This window comes from Dendrobates tinctorius, unplaced genomic scaffold (assembly GCF_039654945.1).
Source record: "Dendrobates tinctorius isolate UK_male_01 unplaced genomic scaffold, ASM3965494v1 ptg000201l, whole genome shotgun sequence".
NCBI classification, from domain to species: Eukaryota; Metazoa; Chordata; class Amphibia; order Anura; family Dendrobatidae; genus Dendrobates; species Dendrobates tinctorius.
In genome coordinates this window covers 11,527,048-11,543,442 of record NW_027361868.1, presented here as the reverse complement: position 1 = coordinate 11,543,442, position 16,395 = coordinate 11,527,048, and the positions used below count along the sequence as shown (strand labels likewise).

General features: G+C 41.3%; 1 protein-coding gene across 2 annotated transcripts in view; it reads left to right on the top strand.

The window, feature by feature from the left end:
- Nucleotides 1-13,713, top strand: part of SERTAD4 (SERTA domain containing 4) — a 53,793-nt gene extending 40,080 nt beyond the window's left edge. For both annotated transcript variants that reach the window (XM_073553425.1, XM_073553426.1), the window contains exons 3-4: nucleotides 2,235-2,347; nucleotides 12,396-13,713. In XM_073553425.1, coding sequence (XP_073409526.1) covers nucleotides 2,235-2,347; nucleotides 12,396-13,118 — 836 coding nt within the window. In that variant the 3' untranslated portion in view covers nucleotides 13,119-13,713. The remainder of the gene's footprint in view (nucleotides 1-2,234; nucleotides 2,348-12,395) is intronic.
- The last annotated feature ends 2,682 nt before the right edge of the window (nucleotides 13,714-16,395 follow it).

Sequence of the window (16,395 nt, the reverse complement as noted above, 5' to 3'; positions counted from 1 at the left end):
GAGTGAGTATAAATACCCCTCCCAGATCCAGAAAGAGGCCACGAACACTTAACCCTGTGAGTGCAGGGCAAGAACCCTGTTCAAACCATGACACACTGTGTTTTATCAAGACCAAACTCAGCGCAGCCATCTACCAGGAAATTTTAGAGCACTTCATGCTTCCCTCTGTCGACAAGCTTTTTGGAGATGGAAATCTCATTCTCCTGCAGGACTCGGCCCCTGTCCACACTGCCAAAAGTACCAATACCTGGTGTACAAACAACAGTATCACTGTGCTTGATTGGCAGCAACCTTGCCTGACCTTAACCCCATAGAGAATCTATTGGGTAGATGGAAGATGAGAGACACCAGACCCAACAATGCAGACAAGCTGAAGGCTGCTGTCAAAGCAACCTGGGCTTCCATAACCTCTCAGCAGTGCCACAGGCTGATCGCCTCCATGCCATGCCGCAGTGATGCAGTAATTGATGCCAATCTATCTATTATCTATCTATCTATCATCTATATATCTCAGATGTGTCTATCTGTAGCAAGCCTATGTGACAGTTCTGTCCTCTCGTGAGATTAGACATAGATAACGTGGCGCGTTCTTCTCCCCATTTCCATAGTTACCCGTCATTCGATAAGTCTAGCTTTCTGGTTGGTTCCTAATAAATATAATGTCGGTGTCTTTACCTCTCAGATATCATTGCGGCAGTAGAACACAATAATAAGATGTCGGTGACATGAATGGATGTTGCGCTCTTATACCATTATTATCATGTTTTCTAGTTTATTATTTTTTTCCACAGTACAGAATGTATAGTATGACTTTATTATAGACTTTATCATAGACATTTGTAACAATATCATGGATAATCCTGACACGCCGTCACACATTTATTACCTGGAAGGCAACGTACACATTCGCTTTCATTGAAAGACAGCCATACATACACCGAGTAATCTCAGTAATGCATTGTGCAGCTTATCATAGGGAAACAAGGGCATCATGGCGGTGTCATTATGGATAATTAGGGCACGGTGTATTTATATTATTTGGTCACCATAAGACTATAATGTAATCTACAGCCCTCTCCAAGACCTCAAACAGCATGAAACTGGGGTTACCCTTTAAAAGGGCCATCCCACCAGTAGCATTTATAACCCACCCACAACATAGGTGATACATGGTGGTGGCCTGACCACTGGAACCCCCATTGATCCTGAAAACAAGGGTCTTGTGTCCATGGGGTTAATGGAGACAAAGTGGACATACAGGATAACAAATTAATTCAAGGTCTCTGTTAATGGTGGTCACAAATGTGCACTACTGCACAAATAGACTTATAGGAGTGAATGGAGTGATAGCCAGACGTGCAGTAACGTACCTTTCACACTGGAGACACAGGACCCCCATTCTCAAGATGGAACCCCCACTGATCATACATTTATCACCTATTCTATGGCTAAATAATGATAGGTATTGGTGGAATTACCACTTTAAAGGGGACCTCTCACTTGCAATAAATATGTATTTATTTACATGGTGGAAATGTCATTGTTCTCCTGATTCTGACGTACTTTTGCTTTTGTTCCTGCGACTTTCCATCCCTGAGATATATCCTGTTTATTCCTTGTCTGTAAATCTAGTCTTGTCAACAAAGAGGGCGTGGTCCTAATCTTTGTGGGCGTCTTCTTGAGTACCACGCCCCCTCAGCTAACAAGACTAGGTTAACAGATGGGATGCCATATCTCAGGAATGGAGAGGAGCAGGAACAAAAAATTACCGACATCACAATCAGGACAACAGCGGCATTTACACCAGGTAAAAAAAAAATTGCATCTTTACGGCAAGTGACAAGCCCTTTTAAATATGAGGATGGTGGTATTGGTTAAAAGAGACTCACTTTTAAATAATACAGACATAAAATGACTAATATAGAAGATTCCACAAAAATGTTCCCAGAAAATTCCAGTGGAAATTCTGTAAGACTCCAGTGTATTGCCTGTAAACAATGAGGAGCTCATATGTAAATGTGTGACAATGCCGACATTCCCAGTACAACCAGTACATCACTTACTGAGAGCATGGTGATGGTTGGAGAGACATTTCCGTTGTGTGCTCTTCCCGCGCTGTGAGATCAGTGTGTGCCATGATATATTCTGTTGTGCATTAGGATATAAAAGTTATTTTGTTTGGAGAACCTCAGGCGAACTGCATGTCATCTGTCATATCTGATTTATTACCACAGAATCACATTACAGGGGAATCTCAAATCCAAAAACAGCTTCCAAGAGCGCTTACTTTAAAAGGAAATATGTAGAAGAGGATTATCATCTGCCGCTCAACAGCTGTAGTCATAAAGTACGTTTTGTTTCGTCTGCTTTACTTATTCTGTTACATCACACTGATTGTTCTATTATACGTGTCAATGCTGATAAATGATGTCATAGCTGTGGATAATGCATGATGTTACACGGGGGACATAGATGGATAGATAGTTACATGGATCGATAGGTAAATAGATTAAAGATAGACACATGATAGATGCATATTTGATAGATACAGTGGTTTGAAAAAGTTTTTGCCCCTTCCTGATTTTCTATTCTTTTTCATGTTTGTCACACTTAATGTTTCAGATCACCAAACAAATGTAAATACTAAACAAAGATAACACAAGTAAACACAGAATGCTGTTTTTAAATGAAGGTCTTTATTATCAAGGGAAAAAAAAATCCAAACCTTCAGGGCCATGTGTGAAAAAGTGATTTGCCCCCTGCCCCATCCTTAAAACATAAATTAACTGTGTTTTATCGCATCTTTGGGAAGATGAGTTCAAATTCCCTAGCCACACGCAGGCCTTATTACTGCCACACCTGTTCTCAATCAAGAAATCACTTAAGTAGGACCTGCCTGACAAAGGGAAGGAGACTAAAAGATCCTCAAAACCTAGGCATCATGGCGCAATCCAAATAAATTCTGGAACAAACGAGCGGTGGGGATGCTCTCTTTGTCCAGGGTCCTGTAGCTCGCTCACTTACATGGAGTTCTGCTGCGTTACGGCCATTAGTAGCACATTGTACATTTTTAGATGGAAGAAGCTACTGCCAGTTCAACTCTTTTACCCATCCAATCTGAAACCTAACAGATATTGTTTTCTCAACAAAATAAAGCTACACCATACAGTATATATCAAGAGCACTATTAAACTACAGTATTTACATATTAATAACAGGAGTAATTATTAGGAAGGATAGTGGGGGAAAGCTTTTGATCCCCCTCTTTTGAGTATATAGTGCATGTGGGTGTGCTAGGTATGATGTACATGTACACACTGCACCATGTGATCACATATTCACTTAGGCTGGTTTCACATTAGCGCTTTTTAAGCGCACGCACGGCCGGGGGTAGCTCCGCCCCCGAGCCGGCTCTCTGCCCGGCGTGCCCGCCCCTTGCTTGTAGCGCCGCCTCCTATCGCACAGCGGCGCCTGCGATCGGCGCACCCTATCTTTAGCATAGGGTGCGCAGATCGTGCGCAGGCCGTGCGCTAGTTGCGCTTTGACCTGCGCTGCGCACTTTTGACGGTGCGCCGTGCGCGCCAAAATCAAACTTTTCGGATTTTGGCGCGCACGGCGCACCGTCAAAAGTGCGCAGCGCAGGTCAAAGCGCAACTAGCGCACGGCCTGCGCACGATCTGCGCACCCTATGCTAAAGATAGGGTGCGCCGATCGCAGGCACCGCTGTGCGATAGGAGGCGGCGCTACAAGCAAGGGGCGGGCACGCCGGGCAGAGAGCCGGCTCGGGGGCGGAGCTACCCCCGGCCGTGCGTGCGCTTAAAAAGCGCTAATGTGAAACCAGCCTTACATTGAGCCATGTATGTTGCTAGTTGATAGTATGCTGTTTTTTGCTATTTGTTTTTTTGTTGTTGCATGTGTCCTCTCTATCGGATTATGACAAATCGGATTTAAGTATAGCGCCAAAGGGCAGGAGAACTATTGTGACTGATTTTTTTTTTCCAAATTTTTTTTTTTTATTCAAGAAATGCTTTTTTTTAATAATCGGCAGTGAGAATTTCACAATGGATTAAACAGCCAGTCTGACATGTATTTTAAAAGCGAGTACACCAGCCTCATGAGATCTAAGGGGCGTACATAATATTTTAAGATGGATCCACTATAAAAGCTTTTTAAACTTTAATAACCCTTATTTTGTCATGGAGGGTCCGCTCCCTCTTAGGATTCCTATCCACGTCCAACATTCATGGTCTGTGATGTCCGGACCGGTCATGGGTGTCCTGACTCATACATACCCAAGAGGCTGTTGAGTTTGGGTCAAGAGACTCATGGTCGTTTCGGACATAACAGTCCATACTGACATCATTAATGTTGGACGAGTCAGCTCAAGGTCTCATTCAGACGTCTGTTTTTCTATCGTACGAGAAAAATGGACCGATTATTTTGATCAGAGTTTGGTCTGAGCGCCATCAGTTTTTCTTGTACCTGGAAAAGGAAAAGTTTCTTCCACCTTCTCCAGTTTGACAGTTCATGAAAATCGGACCACACTCAGATGTCATCCAAGTGCGGTCTGATTTTTTCACGGACCCATAGACTTGCATTGCTGATTTTTATTCTACCCAAATGAGCTCTGGGCCTTACTTCATCATCAGTGAAGGTCCTAACTCTTCACTATCACATCTTCACCAGTTGAGGAATACAAGAGTTGCACGACCTATGAAGCAAAATGGCTCAATGAGAGGTCTCAACTTGCTTTTTTATTTTGGACTGCAGTGGATTGCAACATAGGTAAAGTCTTAGTCCGATTTCAGATTAAATCCGTTAAATCCAGATTCCCTTTCTATGATCCAGACCTCAGACATCACAAAACCCTCCAGTACCCTGATATGCCTACTGAAATATTGCTATAATACAGTTCCCATAAGTGCTAATCCGAATTATTTTGAGACATGATCTTGTGGTTTTCAGGAGGTCGGGGGTTCCATTGATGTTGTGTCACAAGTACATTACAGATACCTTTATGCACAAAACTCCATTAGTGGATGCTTGGTGTCAAGTCAATACCCAAGTCATATACTCCTGACTCCCAGGCGGGCTGTGCTCCTCTTGACATCTGTGGATGGCATGAATTTATATAATTGCACTGTTTATTGTCACATCTGCCAAGACAGTAATATATAGCTGGCATTATATTCACAAGGGGGCAAAACACTGGCATGTGTGAGAGCCAACTTTTGGTTTCTTAACTGCACCCCTCAGGGACCACAATGACATATTTTGTTAATTAAAAAGAGTAGCATCAAATCAAAAACAGTAATTAGACCCAGTTGAGTCTTTTAGCTCGCATGTCTCTGTGGAACGTCATTCTAGTTATACCCTTGATGTTTCCTATTTTTTCATTTCTCATTATTACTGGATGAAAAATGTAATGGAATATATAAAAGATAAGATATGAAAGAATTAAAATGTATCAACTACTAGAAATAGTTTGTAAAAAAAAATACAGTAAAAAATAACATGGATAAGAGATAAACTTGCTGGGGTCTCACGGATGCCGAGTACAGGGCTCTGAATTACCCCGGATTGGTTTTATGGACCCCGAGAACAGGGCTCTGAATTACCCCGGATGGGTCTCAGTATCCCGAGAACAGGGCTCTGAATTACCCCGGATGGGTCTCAGTATCCCGAGAACAGGGCTCTGAATTACCCCGGATGGGTCTCAGTATCCCGAGAACAGGGCTCTGAATTACCCCGGATGGGTCTCAGTATCCCGAGAACAGGGCTCTGAATTACCCCGGATGGGTCTCAGTATCCCGAGTACAGGGCTCTGAATTACCCCGGATTGGTTTTATGGACCCCGAGAACAGGGCTCTGAATTACCCCGGATGGGTCTCAGTATCCCGAGAACAGGGCTCTGAATTACCCCGGATTGGTTTTATGGACCCCGAGAACAGGGCTCTGAATTACCCCGGATGGGTCTTAGTATCCCGAGAACAGGGCTCTGAATTACCCCGGATGGGTCTCACGGATGCCGAAAACAGGGCTCTAAATTACCCCGGATGGGTTTTATGGACCCCGAGAACAGGGCTCTGAATTGCCCCGGATGGGTCTCAGTATCCCGAGAACAGGGCTCTGAATTACCCCGGATGGGTCTCAGTATCCCGAGAACAGGGCTCTGAATTACCCCGGATTGGTTTTATGGACCCCGAGAACAGGGCTCTGAATTACCCCGGATGGGTCTTAGTATCCCAAGAACAGGGCTCTGAATTACCCCGGATGGGTCTCACGGATGCCGAAAACATGGCTCTAAATTACCCCGGATGGGTTTTATGGACCCCGAGAGCAGGGCTCTGAATTGCCCCGGATGGGTCTCAGTAGCCCGAGAACAGGGCTCTGAATTCCCCCGGATGGGTCTCATGGATCCCAAGAACAGGGCTCTGAATTGCCTCGGATGGGTCTCATGGATCCCAAAAACAGGGCTCTGAATTGCCCCAGATGGATCTCACGGATCCTGAGAACAGGGCTGTGAATTGCCCCGGTTGTGTCTCACGGATCCTGAGAACAGGGCTGTGAATTGCCCCAGATGAGTCTCATGGATCCCGAGAACATAGCTCTGAATTGCCCTGGATAGATTGATGGCACATCACCACTCCATTCATTCTCTATGGGACTACCAGGAACAGTCATTCATCGCCTGGGGGTCTGTGCACTCATCTGTGATCTTTATTAACTCCTTCCCTTCTTCCCTCACTCTCGTTCTCTCGCTTTCTCCATATATCTATCGGTTGCAGGTGGGCTGAGGGGATGAATCTGCTCTACTCAGACTGGGTGCTAGCTGTTTTATACAGCTGGCATCTGCCTCAAAAAGCAGCAACCAGGATTAGCTCCAATCGCTGCAGTAATTCCCATCAAATGCTGCTGTCAGTCCCTTTTCAAAAGAAAAATGCAAAAAAAAGTTACAGGTCTCAGAAACTGGCAACATAAACCATGTGTCCATTGTACCGGAAAAGACTTGTTCAGTGTGACTGGAATGAATTAATGTGCATGACATCATGGAAGTTGACATAATACAAGGAATATATAACTTTTTCCTTCCCTGCCCAGAGCCCAGAACACGATGTGGGTGGCATGCCTGCAAGGGAGCAAAACTAAGGATATCAGATTTTTTTTTAGATTATATGATAATCATTGGACAACTGAGTTTAGTATTTTCACCCAAATGTGTAAATCCTGTGTTTTTTTAAGTGTCCAAGCAAAGTGGGTGAGATTTTATGAAACCCATTCCCAACACATGTTTAAAGATGCGGTTGAACTGCACGTTTTTTGGTGCATTTTTCTCTAGAAGAGCGTAAAAATGGTATAAAAATAACAAATCTTTGTTTTAAAGAAAAGAATCTCAGAATTTTATCACTAAAAAAATCTATTGCGAAATGCTGCATCAAAACTGTATCAAAAATACATAAAAAACCCAATAAAACACAGCAAAAAAAAAGCCATCAAAAATGCAATAGCAAAAATGCTGGAAAAAAACAGCATTTTTGCTCTAAACAACCATTAAATGCATCAAATTTGTCATAGTGGCTCATGCTGGCGCTTCTTTAAACTGATGCTTCTTTAGACTGGCGCTTCTTTAGACTGGTGCTTCTTTAGTCTGATGCTTCTTTAGACTGACGCTTCTTTAGTCTGACGCTTCTTTAGTCTGACGCTTCTTTAGACTGGAGCTTCTTTAGACTGATGCTTCTTTAGAGAGACAGTTCTTTTGACTGGCGCTTCTTTAGACTGGCCCTTTTTTAGACTGGCCCTTCTTTAGACTCATGCTTCTTTACACTGGCGCTTCTTTGGACTGATCTTTCTTTAGACTGATCCTTCTTTAGACCGGCCCTTCTTTGGACTGATCCTTCTTTAGACTGATCCTTCTTTAGACCGGCCCTTCTTTAGACTGATGCTTCTTTAGACTGATCCTTCTTTAGACTGACGCATCTTTAGACTGCCTAAACAGCATTGAAAATTGGCTTTCCATGGTCAACCAAGTTAAGCCAAACTGTGGCGCCACTTCAGCACAGTTTTGCTGCACGCATCCTCTTTCTGATAAGTGTCCCCCCATTGTCAAACATGTCTAAAATGTATCAAGAATGTGTCTGAAACATATAATAAATTTGATGCAAAGCATAAATGTTTTTTTGGGACAAATTAAGCCCAATTTTGGTGCATGTAGTAGTCTAATAAATCACCCTTATGGGATCGCGCAGACAACTGTAATTTCTGTCATTCAAAGTATCGGATCACACTCGGACCGGTGTTATTCTACGGGGCTGTGCACTACGGCGCCGTTCCTCTGTTATTCCTCCTGAAATTGTAGAAATAAATGAACAGCTTCAATTTCTCAAATTCTCAAACCATATAGATGGTTCCCGTTCGATCTCCGCTAACTTTACTAATAAACTACAGACTTCTTTTTTGGGCTTTTTTTTTTCTTGAAGAAAAGCAGATGAAGTGCAGATGCCGATTTCCAAGGCTTTCTCTCTCCTATTACCTCAGTGCTGGTGTGGCCGGAAATGTTTAACTTCTCCGCTGCAGTCCTGCAAGTACTTACGTGGTAAAGAATTTTCCATCCCGTTCCATGGCACCTTATGTGTCATCTTTGGCACACCGCCATCTTTCATAAAGTCGTCTGAGTCCATGTTACTCTTAACATTTGCCAGAAGTCTTTTTTTTTTTTTTTTTAAGGGGGGAAATACAATGACTTTTTATAGGTTTTTTTTTTAAGGTTCTGACTGCAGATTTAATCTTTTGTCTAAATTCAAGTTCAAGCATTTTGTTTGTGTGGCGCACAATGGTACGTACCCGCTGCAATTTATGCCATACACCTCTGAATATTCAAGGTCAGGAATGACAGATGGGGCGATGCATTCAGTCTTATTTTTACATGGCAGCGAGTGTAAGGCTTTTGTTGCTTCCAAAATATTTTGGTACAACATTCTAATGCCTTTCCTGAGTGTTCACTGCGAACATGTTGCTTTTTCTGCCTCTCACGCCACTTTTAAAAAAAAATCATGTATTTGCATGAAATAAGTACTGTCGACATGTGTGTTTTAGTAATTACTAATATTTCCCATAAAATTGCACAATTTCTAAGAATTTAATATTGTGCTGTTCCTCTGTTCTTCCTCCTGGAAAACTAAATTTGAAGTAGGCTACAAGGCATTACCATTTTCCTCGTCTGTAGGGTGGAATAATGATGCCAACTTATCAGTTTATTCATGTTTCCAGGAGATTCTAAACTGAATTAAACTGTGTAAAGAAGACCTGCCACGTCTCCAATTCTGCCTTTCCTCTATCATACCTTCTGGAAATATGTGAATAAATTTACAATTTGCAATTATATTTCCTTTTTTTAAGAGGGTGTCTGCCAAAAAAAAAGATTAGGGGTATGCCCCACCGACTACCGAACTGTCCATTGAAAATAATAGAGGGATGATCCAGGTTTAAAGGCTGAAAAATCTGTTATGTCGCATAAACGCTGCAGCAAATCAGCACCCACTGATTGCCCGCGGCTCCCAATATTCCGTCAGAGTGGAAATCCACTTGAGTGACTGTTCATCCTGGCTTACAGATGGTCTTTTCGAATGGGTCACTTGCTGGTGGAAAGAGACCTAGATCTGCGTTCCCCCATTCTTGACCTCCGCTGATCTGTATCACCTGTACAATGCTCTTGGTCCAGTATTGCACTGTACATATAATATAAAACACAGCTTCTCCTCTAAGAAGTTACCAAGCGCTGCGATAATACACAATAAGTGGCAAGATATTGGACAGGTCACTACTTCCCATAAAATCAACACACTCCTCACCTATTGTTGTTTCTCTTGCTTTCCCTTACACCTGAAGTCCTGTATTTACAAACATAAGCGCATGAGTAAACAGGTCACTTTCCCTTTCAAGGTCAACCTACTCTTCTTCTGCTGTCATCAATAATCTCTATAGTAAAGACTCTTCTACTAAAAAGTCTAATATGGCATATAAACACACAGGAAATGATTTAGGACCTTACACCTAAATGTGACTTGATCCATGTAGTTATGATAATAGTTTTAACTTTTGAATAATATAGATATATTTTGCCTAATTTAAAGAGGTTTTCTCAATTTCAACATCCATGGCATATCCAAAAATATCTGAAATGAGAAGATTCCATCATTGGGAACTCTACTAACCACTGTTCTGCACAGCCACATGCAGAATGAATAAGGATGGTATGGGTATGTGATGGTTCTGTACATCCAAGTCTGGATTGCAAACTTGACGTATTATTTTTTTCTGGACATCTTATTAAAAAAAAAACAGGCCAACAACATTTTTTATGGACACATTGGAAAACAAGAATGTATCTTTATAGTTATAAGTTATCTGGGTCTACAGCCCATAGTTAGGATATGACGACATTCGCTGCATTCATTGTAAAGTGCAAAATGATGATAGTTGCCATCAGAAATATCTGTAGAAGTTTCTTCAGCTTCAAAAAATCACGGACGCCTTCAATTTTTTTTTTACAGGTAGGGAAAAAAGTGACCAATTTTTATGGACTTTCTTGTAATTTCTGGAGGGTTGGCAACCCAGTTTGGACTCCATTCTGCCAGGTTGCGGCTACCGCTGGTCACTGTAGGGAACAGTGAATAAGAGATTTTCTTTCCAGAAGTGGATCCCTAGTCCATTAAACATTTATGACATATGTTGAGGCACTTTTTTATAATTTGCCATGAGAGTCGAGAAGTTATGGAAAAAAAAACAGCTTTGAGTACATTTTGGCTCTTGAAGCCACTTTACACTTATTCATGACCAATAATAGAGAAGATAGTAGAGATGAGTGATTCGATTTGCACTGCTCTGGTCCAACGTTCAGGCCAGGGTTTTCAATTCCTGAAATCCTTGGCTTTCTAGGGCTTACGATGCCCCGTTGGAGCTTAAAGTAGGTTACGACAACGTGTGAGGTTTAGTCATTAATCCTCACATAATGACATAACCTCGCCATGACCAGTAAGTGCTGAAGGTGCCCAGGATGCCAAGCTCAGAAGTGAAGATCTGTCATGCCGGGTCTGGGCAGCATGAATCGAATTGCTCACCTCTACCATACTGGCCAACTTTTTTGTGAAGACAATTCCATCTAGAAGACCTTTTTGTCATGCAATTTTGGGTGGTTGTAGAAAAGAAGTTTCACTGTACTTTGTGAACTTTTATGGGTACAGAGATTGATGTGAATGATTGTGTGTAAATACTGGGTAATAAATAAGTGCATACATACGGGACTTCCTATAAATGCTCCTATATGGTAGCATGTGGAAAGTTTTCCACTTTGGTCTGGAAATTTTCTCTCCTCTCAGCGCAGATATATTACATTTATATAATTACAATCATGGAGATGTCTATCTATCACGCTTTCTATAATCGCTGGATAGATCTTTTCATTTTATGGTCCATTTGCTTTAATTGAATATCAACCGGGGATGTATTTTATTGTAATTCCTCTTGTTCTTTTGTCGTTTTAAGGAAAAGTAGATCTAAATAAACACACGTGACATTGGTAGGGTAAAAAGTAAGCCCTCCGAGTTATATCTCATTGGGAATGGTTGCATATGTTCCATGGGTAAATGTGATTCCGAAAAGACCAAAAAATCCCAGTTGTAAAGAAGGGAAGGGAGGTGGTCAATCAAAGAGATCACTGGAATTGGTAGACCTTAGTAGTCTTTAGTGCCAATCATTAGTGTTTGGGGCCTCCTGATTGTCTACTGTAAAAACAATAAAGCTGGTCGAAATCTATTCCTAAGGACCTCCATGAAAAACATGCACTCAGTTCATTGGAGCGTCCAAGTGTTGTTAAAGGGTGCAGCTACAAGACCGCTCCGGTGGCAGGTTACTTCCCTGGTAAAAATGGAACTGGTATGTTGAAATTCAACATGCCAAATTCTTTGGTCTCCACCATAGAACAAGCAAATGACATCTGAAAATGTTACAGACATTAGACGATGGCCTCTACCTTTGGCTGTGGGTTCTGCTGACCTAAGTCCACCTATAAAGACTTTGTGCTAGAAGATGTTGGGATGGTTGATTTGTAAATAAATCATATCAAGATGGTTCGATGGTTCAGAAATTTAGTAAATTCCCTCTTAGCAATTACAAAGAAATATATTAGTTGGTCTTCTTTTGGGCCAACACTACATGATGTTAAAACTAAATGGACCTTTTCCTTTTTAACCTTCTTCAGACTAGGTCTTGCTGCCCTAGCCTTACACATTCTATACGTATTTTGGTTGAACATTCTAGTTTTTAGCATTTAATTGACTGTATAATTTGTTTTCTTTTCCCTAAATCTCATTTTTGTTTTCTCTTCTTTCATGATTTAGAATGTATCCATCTTTGAGGAGAGGGCCCATGTACTTTACATGTCCTTGGAGAAATTAAAATTCATTGATGACCCCGAAGTGTTCCTCAGAAGATCAGTCCTCATCAACAACTTGATGAAAAGAATCCATGGCGAGATTCTCCTGCAGAACAACTGGTGTTTCTCAGCCTGTGCCCTGAGTGGGGCATCAGCACAGGAATGGTTTGTGCCCCAGGATTGCCCTTATCGGAAACGTCTTCGTATTGCCAAGGACGACAGTAGCCTTCAAACTTGTTGTTTTTACCAGGAATGTGGCAACCATTACTTAAACATCCCGTTTGCTGTTAACACCAATGGAGGGCATCTTGCAGCTTCCTGTTCGTCTAGTAGCTCTTTGCCTTTGCCCGGATGCTCTCATCATATGGAATACAGCATGGCAGATGCTCCTTTATACAGGAACAGCATCCAAGGCCCTTCCTGCGGGGGGTTTGTTACCAATTCAAAGCCTCAACATAAGTTAAATTTGCACGAGGAATCAGCAGAAGAAAAGAGGGGCACGCACAGTTTTAGCTGCGAAGCTTCCAATGCGGGTGGTACCCATGAACGCAAAGGCCGATTTTATGATTTTTTGGCAACTGGTTGCAATGACAAGAGTAGCATAAGTGAACCATGGAAAAAATCTCTCAGGAAGAAAGAGGTTTTTCCAGGTAATAAACTTTGCTGCAGCAAAGGAAATAAGATGTGAGCGGCGCGTTAACTTTATGATTATTTTCGTTATTTCTGTTGTTGCATAAAAGTGGGGTTCTGTTCTGCAGTGGAAATGGGATTTTTTTGTAGCTTTTTATGGTGATAATGAAATATTCCCTATGCAAAAAGGGATATCTGGTATGAAACAAATGTCAGTGTTTTCATTTGTGTAATATAGTTTATGAATTGTATTAGATCACATTTACAGTTATCATTATTTTTGGTACTGTCATTGATTTGGGCTTTTACTATGGAGATGGATTCATAGCACTATACTGTGCCTCATGTATGTCAGACAAGTCTTCACACTTGTCTAGAATTCAGAACTGGATACCATCGTACGCACATACTAGATATGTGTAGGAGTACCCAGTTTGACTGTTGGTCTTCTTACTGGAGACCTCTTTTTGCCATTGGAGGTAAGGCCAAGGGCATGAAACAAGCCTTATCCAGGTGCATCTAAGATCCAACCCAGCTAGGATATTTCTTTTTTTAATGAGCATTGCAATGTATTTTTCTCCTCATCTGCATTTCTGCTGTAGTGACCTTCATTTTCACTCTTAATATTTGTATTAAAATAAATATTGAGCTTACGACGTAGTCATTTATTTCATACTAACATCTGGCATTGATAAGTAGACCTATGTAGTAGGACAGAGCTACAATGAATACCTTGCTGGCCAACTGAGGTATCAAAAACAGACAGCTGGAACACCCAACGATTTAAAAAACTGGGCTCCTCATTAGGTCTTCATAGAGCTCCTCAACAGGTCTTCGTAGAGCTCCTCAACAGGTCTTTGTAGAGCTCCTCAACAGGCCTTTGTAGAGCTCCTCAACAGGCCTTTGTAGCGCTCAACAGGTCTTACTAGAGCTCCTCAACAGGTCTTCGTAGAGCTCCTCAAATGGTCTTTGAATAGCTCCTCTAGAGGTCTTTTTTGAGCTCCTCAACAGGATTTTGTAAAGCCCCCTAACAGGTCTTCGAATAGCTCCTCAACAGGTCTTTGTAGAGCTCCTCAACAGGTCTTCGAATAGCTCCTCAACAGGTCTTCGAATAGCTCCTCAACAGGACTTTGTAGAGCTCCATTACGAATGGAGCAGAGATGTGCATGTTCAGCCTTGGCTACATTAATTGACATTAATTGGCTCCATTAATTGACATTAATTGACAATGAGACTGCAAGAAATAGTGGAACACTGTACAACTTTTTCTCCCATAATCCTATATAGACAATGTATGGAATAGAAGTCGTGCAAAGGGGGTTCTACAGAGACCTTTTCTTCAGATTAATATCTGGATCGTTGGGCGCCTCAGTGGTCGATTACCCAGCAATCAAAAAATTATCCCCTGTAACCATGGATGGAAGATAAGTTTTGACTTTGGGAAACCCGTTTAAAGGGAGTGTATAATACAAAAATGACCAATTTGTTTAAATCAGATTTTTTTGTTACTTTTTTCTTACTATTTTTTATATCACAATCTATAGTAAAAATAAATATAACAAGTCAAGCGCAATTTTCAGACTGAATACAAGGCGCAAGACTAGACTACATAGCCACATGGGCATAAGCTTTAATAGACTCTAATACATTGGCTTTCTACAGGACAAAGGTTATTGTGTAGGGAGGGGAGGATATAAGCTGTGTTCATAATGTACATAGAGGTGTTATCAGTCATTGTACAGGAGGGGGATGAGGTGAGCTGTGACATCACCTAAGGTGGAAGGTGGATCCTGTGTTATCTACTGTATAAACCAAACACCTATGTAGAGCAAAAAGAAGTCCTCCAAACATAGTAATGTATAAAACATAAATTTTATTGAAATATTAAAAGGAAGTGTTTTGGAGATGTATACAGACTATCTTCCTCAGAAGGGGTGAATATCAGGAAGATTGACATCGAAACGTGCGTCAGGGGGTACACTGGGGCTTCCGGCACTCTGGGTAACTATTCATCTCTCTGGCTGCTCATTATATACTTATGATTGATGCTGATTTTTCTACTCTGCACTTGGAGCCATGGTATGCATTTTCCTCTTGTCCAGTAGTGTCCAGGTATATTTATTTATTTACTTCTTTTGCACCCTATTATTGACATTTTTTGCACTCTGCACTTTTCTCTACAGATGATTATTGCTGACTACTGCTTACCTTGTAACTAAAATTCATTATGCAGGTAGCTGCAGATTGCTTATATTTATGGATGCCATATAATTACTCTTTTGATATTATCCATCCATTTTTTCTACATAGGTGTTTGGTGTTATCACGGTCCTCCGTGTTTATTATTTAGGGCATTTTTTATGTCTACTGTGTATTGATGTATTGTTATCACTTATTGTACAGGAGGGGGAGGAGGTGAGCTGTGACATCACCTATTGTGAATGGTGGATCCTGTGTTATCTATTGCATATAGAGTTATCAGTTATTGTACAGGAATTGGAGGAGGAGGTGAGCTGTGACATCATTTATTGTGTATGTTGGATCTTGTGTTATCTACTGTATTTGGAGGTGTTATCAGTCATTGTACAGGAGGGGAGGAGGTGAGCTGTGATATCTCATATAGTGAATTGTGGATCCTATGTCATCTAATGTATTAAGAGATGTTACCCTGTCTGTAATGTCAATGAATCTGATGAAAAGTCATTTGATCAGAACAGGAATTGAAAACTCTAGCATTGGACTTAGTGGGCATTGTGAAAATTGCAAAATTTCAGATTTTTTTTATATATAGTGATATGGAATATTGGAAAAAAAAATATTTAATCAAAATGCAATAAACATAAAAACCTGATTTAAACAACAGGCAATTTTCTGATGACACGTTCCCTTTGAATTGGCTTGTACCTTGCCAGCGACCGGAGTAGCATTTCTTGGCGTTAGGAATACTGGCACTTTTGCTGAAATTAACGGGATGGAGTAGCACTGCCCCAGCTCCTCCCAAGCTCCACCCATTTGGCTAAGCTGTTTTTAAATTCACTTGAAATTACAGGTTGCACAAAAATGTTGCAATTTTTCAAACTGTTTTACACCAGTTTTCTGCCGAAAACACTTGGTTGAATCTCCCCCAATGTGTGTACAGGGCCAGGTATTGGTGTCAGCCATGATCGTGACGGAGGACCTGGGCCTATGACTTATCTGGTCACTTATCTGCTTTCTAAATATCCTAAATGGCATTTTCTTGGTTGTATGATTTGTCCATTGGAAGCAGTCCGCGGCTCCGCAGATATTGTGCAGACGTCCCTCCGCCATGTACTGAATATTATTACAGTCAAGGT